General features: G+C 33.8%; 1 protein-coding gene across 1 annotated transcript; it reads left to right on the top strand.

Moving 5' to 3' along the window:
• Positions 1–1,703: 1,703 nt before the first annotated feature.
• LOC110699662 (ubiquitin-40S ribosomal protein S27a) lies at positions 1,704–2,497 on the top strand. The gene has a single exon (XM_021877180.1). It carries the CDS (start codon positions 1,791–1,793, stop codon positions 2,259–2,261), a length of 471 nt encoding a protein of 156 aa, XP_021732872.1. The 5' UTR covers positions 1,704–1,790; the 3' UTR covers positions 2,262–2,497.
• Positions 2,498–7,208: the final 4,711 nt, after the last annotated feature.

Raw genomic sequence — 7,208 nt, 5'->3', positions numbered from 1 at the left:
CTAAATATTCAAAAATATAAGCGTGGTGCGTTGCGATTGTTCAGATTTTTTTTACTAAATGTTCAAAATTTGCGATGTTCACATTTTTTTTTATTAATTGTTCAAAAGTATAGGTGTGGTGCATTGCAATTGTTCAAATTTTTTTTACTAAATGTTCAAAATTTGCGATGTTCAGATTTTTTTTTTTACTAAATGTTCAAAATTTGTTCAAATTTTTTTACTAAATGCTTAAAAGTATTGACGTGGTGCACCTACAACCTTAAAATTTGCGATGAAACAAAGGAGCGCAAATGTTCAGATAGACTTGAGTGATTGAGTCCAGCCACCACTAATTTGTCCCTATCCTGTTTAGGATGAACATTTAGATTTAGTCATATTAACAAATTTGACAATGAGTAATTGAGTATCTACTGATTTAAAAATTAATATTTACCGATTTGGAAATGAACATATTGTATAATTATATATAGGGTTGACAAAAGCTGACCCAACCCGACAACTCCACCCAAACCTAACTCGAAATAAACGAGTTTTGATTGAGATTTTCAACCCATTTATCTAATTGGGTCAACCCGCACCCAATTTGAAAATAAACGGGTTAGGTTTAGATTTATATATGATTTAAAAAAACAAGCATTTACGAATCTGGAAATGAACAGTATAATAATAATTATATACTTCCTCTGTTTTATTTATTTGCGCTTTGACTTTTACACTATTCATCACCCTCCTTTGACTGTCTTTTGTAAATAATATGTAAGGAAAAACATATTCATGTGAGATCTTTTTGAATCCGTTTCAATAAGTACTATCATAATATATACTCCATAACTTTTATAATTTTTACTTTTAGAGAATTAAAGTTATTGATCATTAAAGTTTTACACTAGCAAACATGATAAAAGAAACATGTCAAGTAAAAAAGAACTAAGAAAGTATGATTTTAAAATGAACATTTACAGATTTGGAGATGTACATATTGTATAATTATAATTATATATGTGAAGTATATGATTTAAAAATGAACATTTATAGATTTGAAAATGAACATATTGTATTACTTTTTTTTTTTTTTTTTTTTTGGGTGTTTAGAGAGCCACAAGGGTGGGGGTGAGAAACGATCCCCAGGATCTCTTGAAACTAGGAGGAAAACTCTAACCACTTGAGCTATCCCTCACTCTCACATATTGTATAATTATACAAGTATATGATTTTTAAATAATATTTACGCAAATGAAATATATCTTTAATATGTTTTATAACAAATTTCATTATTAGAAATTCTCACATAATATGAAAGTTTATCAAACGAAAGCAATGGCATATGAAGTACTATATATTTTAACATTTGAACACTGTAGCCTTGTAGTTATTAGGTCCATTCATCTAAATGCAGAAAGAATAAAAAACCACATACTATAGACTTAGACCTATCAATTTGGGTGAACGAGTCAAGTTCAGGTCAAATTTTGGGTTATTTGGTTTGAATGATTTGAATCGTTTGGATCATTACAGAATATGATAAGTATGTCAAATCGGGTCGTCTTTGAGTCGGATTCGATTACCAGGTCACGTCAGGATTTGACAGGTCTAAATGTAGTCCATTCCTTAAGTCCATTACCCAATAAATCCAAATAGTGTAATGGGCTGGGCTAGTAACACAATCCCTCAACAAAACCCTAATTTCCCCCAAATAAAAACCCAAGCAATCCCCAAAAACCCTAACCCTCCTCCCCCATTCATCATCAGCAGCCTCAAAACCAGAGGAGAGAGAGAAAGAGAGCAGAAAAATGCAGATCTTCGTGAAAACCCTAACGGGTAAAACCATAACCCTAGAGGTAGAATCCTCGGACACAATCGACAATGTCAAAGCCAAGATCCAAGACAAAGAAGGAATCCCACCAGACCAACAACGTCTCATTTTCGCCGGAAAACAGCTCGAAGATGGCCGCACTTTAGCCGACTACAACATCCAGAAGGAATCGACTCTTCACCTTGTTCTTCGTCTTCGTGGTGGTGCGAAGAAGAGGAAGAAGAAGACTTACACTAAGCCTAAGAAGATTAAGCATAAGAAGAAGAAGGTAAAGCTCGCTGTTCTTCAGTTTTACAAGGTTGATGATTCTGCTAAGGTTCAGAGGTTGAGGAAGGAGTGCCCTAATGCTGAGTGTGGTGCTGGTACTTTTATGGCGAATCATTTTGATCGCCATTATTGTGGTAAGTGTGGTCTTACCTATGTTTACCAGAAAGCTGGAGGTGATTGATTGATTGATTGATTTCCGGTTTTTTGAGTTTAATCCAATGAATTATGTTAACTAGTTTTTAGTTTTTATTATCAAACTTATGTTTTGTTGAGGATTGGTTATTATAATTACTCTTTTCAGTTTATTTGGAAATGTTGAATCTACAATTTTGGATCTGTGTGTTTTTTTATTCTGTGTTTGATTGTTTTATCAAACTTTTTAAAAAGTAGTAAAATGGCATATGTACAGATTCAACTCTTCCAAGTACTTCATTTCATCCCGATTGTTGATTGTTTGTATCAAAGTTTTCGAAGTTTGACCCGACTTTTAGCAATGGGGCAAAAAAAATAGGACAGAGGGAGTATAAAAGTAAAGTGTTCTCAAGTAATTTGTAAGGGATTTATTTCACCTTTGAACACTGTCTAATCCAAGTGCTTTATTTTCACATGTAAAACTAATAAAGAAAATAAAAATCAACCTGGGGAAATCTTAGGATAATCCTGATATACGTATAAGTTTGGATGATTGAGCTAATCATATTGTCTGCCACACCAACTTAACATGGGCAATTGCGGAGCATATTTTACTTTTTTGTAAAACCACAAGTTCTAGGTTTGCTGAAAATTTTAATGTACAACTTTTCATGCAAAAGTGGCTCATCAACTATGTATGTAAAGTGTTATAACAACTGTAATACATTCTTGTAGAAATTTTTTTACAATGAATAACAACTCCAAAAAAAACTACTATAAAGGAGCACTTTTACAACCACTTGAGAAAGAAAATGATAAATTCAGATGAACCTCAGTATAAACACGCTTATTTTTGTCTAAAACTTCTAATATTGAATGGTTTGAATCAGATTCAGGAAAAAAAAATATGAATACTAAAGAGCTTAATACTTCGTATATTCTTTTTAGTTTATCCCATCATAAAAATACTCCGTACGCTTATAGTTGCACCACGCAAACTCTGTTTGAAGGCATAACTAACACATGGCCTGGCTGCCCTCAGATACAAAGCAGTTTAAATTCTTCCCCACTGCTCCAATGTCCGGAATCAGTTTTAACATACTTTGCGTTATGCATAATAGTTACTTAGGTCTTTATATATAAATCCACTAGCATTTTTCCTATGAAACCACTCCATCCGCCATTCGAATTTAATTGTCACATTATCAGTTCCAAACACAATTCTATAGAAAATATCAATTTCAGACAGAGGAAGTATAACATTGACTTCATGTTGAGAACAATGCAACACGCAGCCAAATCCAACAAGCTCTAATGCCTCTAAACATTATACGTAGTACAAAGTAGTAGGGCTTAAAAGCATTGTCTCTTGCTGGTTGCAAATACATTGAAACTCACATTTAATGCATCGACTCAAGTAAATATTTTTGCTCGGCAACACTTTCATATACTGAAACATTTTCTTATACATGGAAGGTTATCATCAGAGAGAGAAGCTTTAATCAAAAATTTGTAAGGAACTCACCTTTGTTCTCTTTATTTCACCTCTGAACACAATCTGAGCATAAGGGTTGTTGGCTGCCCTCCCTCTACATCTTTCGCAAATATGACGTTAACCAAAAGTGCTCCACTTTCACTCACTACTAGTTGAGGCATCAGATAAAGATCTATCTATGCTGTCACTCCCCTGTCTCCCCAACTTGAAAGGATCAAAAGTGAGCTCGACTACAAGCTGCCCCCTTGGCTTCATATCAGGAGAATCGTTCACATCAGAACTCTTGAGTAAATCGAGGGTAAATTTCTTATTCTCGTGGGGAGTTAGTTGATTCAAAGGTACTACTTGCATCCCCATTTTTTCATCTCCTCCAAACTGCATGCAAAAGCATTAAAAAGTTCACATCAATTACAGTTGTGAGAGAACTAAAGCTATATATAATTATGTATGCCTTCACTATGGTCATGTAATATTGTAAACATTAGCAAACGCATAAATGTGAGAGAATTTAACTATGAAAATGTAACCCAATTATCTTCTACAGTTTGGAGACATACAGTTACATTACTAGTATCATAACATCATTATATTATTAGAGAAATTTTCTTTAATAGAGGTTTAGTGTCTACTTCTAGGATTATCTTCTAAAGCTGTCATTTCTTAATTTCCACAAGTCCACTAATGGAATAGCTTATGTCTATGATTAATGATCAGTTGACACTCCTGCAGAGATATTTTCTTTGAAGAAGCCAAAATAATTCTATATGTCTACCTAAAATTGTACTATAATTAGGTCATAAATGACTGAAAGTAATAGTCTAAGAGGAGTTTAGAAAGAAAACCTTGTCCCAGTCATAAACTTATAGCTCAAGAACTTGGGTTTTAGAATCCTTGACGAGTAGTTTAAAATCCTCATTCCACTTTGGATTCAAGGTCCCGTTCTTGATAGATGTTTTTCCCAATGTCCTTTTTACACCGCTCAACGTTAATTTAACATATGGATCAGATGTTCCTAAAAGATCTATCTTCCAAAGCCTCACTGCCCGGATAACTTTTACATATAATATCCCGCCAACAGCCTTGGCAACTCTGCATGGACACATAACGCACACACTCAAAAAAGGTGGTAAATGGATGAAAATATATCACGAGGGAAGAGGGGGGGGGGGGTGCAATGGTATACTAATAAGGTGTGATTATTAGTCATTTAATATGGACTGCTGGTGTAAACTTTGATAACCAACACCACATCTGCAGTCTGTATAGTGCTTCAAAATGCATCAAGGTCTGATATAATTTGTACAACCACTTAATATCAGTCTAGAATAGTAAAACTAAACCAACAAGCAGACCTTCGAGAAACTAGTTCATGAACAAAAAACTTTTTTCAACACATGATTTATGGCAAATTGACAATATAATTGAATCAAATCTAAAACAAAGCTAAAGACAGCACAAAGGACCCACAAACTGACTGAGCATTGTGTAGCAAAACTGAGATTTAAAAAAAAAAAAAAAAAATAGAAGCAGAAGACATAAAAGTAAACTACTGCAGTAGCTTTAAAAGCCAAATTTGTCTAATCTGACATAACATAGGTTAAAGCCGCTTCTGGAGTTCAGGAAACTAAGAGCTAAATGGAATGAGTAAAAACAGCAGACCCAGATTCACAAAATTGAAACCAGGACTTGATTAAGTTAGAAATCAACTAAATGTATTGTACACCAGCTGAACACCAAAGCTGAGAATCCGAGACAGAATTAGTTTGAATCAGAACTATCTTCAACAGCAAACACTACAGCAGTGTTTTTTTTTACAATAAAAGAAAAACTTTTGACTGGTATTGTAGAGATCTCTAATCATGTTATTAAGAGTCACCTCAAAGACTCAGAGTACCTGCTATATATTGTAAACATAAAATCCCCAAACAGGTTCCTTTTACAGGTTCTTTTCGACTAAATTAGTGAAGATTTTACAGTTTGTTTTCAAACGAATTTCATACTATAAAGATTCAGTGAAGAGCATAGTGTCAGGCTGAGCCACATTTGAATTCTCTCCTGTGTGTGATGAACCAACATTAGAAATAGTTGTACTTTATCATGCATTATTACTAAAGGACTATGTTGACATTAGAAGAATCATAGGCAGAATTTTTTTGCATATATATTAGCCACCACTCATCAATCATCCCCTCCTTTTCTGCTACTGTAATTTCTCAAAATTAGGTGAAAAATTACCAGGTTCTAGAAAGATTTGTTCTTCCACACAAAATATAAATACACGTACCATATATCAATATATGTGTACTAGCTAAAAACCAAACTAGTAAAGCATACTCACCATAGAAAGTAGGTGGAAGGGTTCCAAGACTTAGGTTCTCTAAATTAATGTCTATCTTATATTTTCCTATGAAATCAAATTGTTTAGGCTTTGCCTTGTTTTTGATCTTGTTGCAGCTTTCCTGTTCATATTGATAAATTGAACATCAGAGTTTACTCAAATAGTAGTTTCGCACTTTTGCCAAGAAAAACTCACCGTATCAAGATAAGGCCACATATATAGCAAAAACTTGTTCAGCCAATCCACCTAATTCATTGAAGCCTGCTTAGGATATCTTCATCATAAAGGTAATTAATAAGAAATCTGAAAACTACTACTTACTCGATCATAATCGGGACTCTTTACCCAATTTGGAATATAGGGTAAAGCACTCAACAGAGTATCTCAATCGAATTCCTGAAGTGGTATAACAACTGGCACCTGCGCCCATATTTAACAAGCTCATGAGTAAAAAACATATAAAAAAACCTTCTTCATGCAAACATAAATTAAAATTTAAATCCCACTAGACCCTTGCTCAAAGATAATCTTTTACATTATTGAGATGTAGAGGCCCTTAATTGAGAATAGGCTACAATGTATTATCAAATATAATATTAAGGTGTATCAAGATCATCAAAGGTGGTGGCTTAAATAGGATCAAAAGCATTGTATTGATATTATTCAATCTTAAAGTCACGGGTATCAGCCCCAAATTTTTACCAACTAAGCTAGTAGAGACCCACCACATGGTACATATTGTTGTATTATAAATTTGATAAACGGCTTTCATACTGGATCGCCAAGAGAGTACATCACAGGGCGCAGGGACATGCAATTAGAACAATAAAAATAAAAAGAGGGGGGGGGGATCTTTATTCTGCTTATACTGCAACCATATGTACATTATAAGAATAAACAAGATTAATTAAAAACCCGAAATCACCATCAAAGTATTGAAGATCTTGCAGTGTTTTTATTTGATATCAGGCCATTCAAAGAGAGATACATCAAGACAACATCAACCCATTTATATGATTACATTCACACCTCTATCGATCCAGATATAGAATGCAATGTTAGCAACTTAGCATGAAGAGAGGAAGACTAATTTCTTCTCAGTCCTCCTACTCAACATGACATCATTGCCAACTATCAAACAAACAAGAACTTTAACTATATTA

This window comes from Chenopodium quinoa, unplaced genomic scaffold (genome assembly GCF_001683475.1).
Source record: "Chenopodium quinoa cultivar QQ74 unplaced genomic scaffold, ASM168347v1, whole genome shotgun sequence".
Taxonomy (NCBI): Eukaryota; Viridiplantae; Streptophyta; class Magnoliopsida; order Caryophyllales; family Amaranthaceae; genus Chenopodium; species Chenopodium quinoa.
This window is presented reverse-complemented; position numbering and strand designations above follow the sequence as displayed.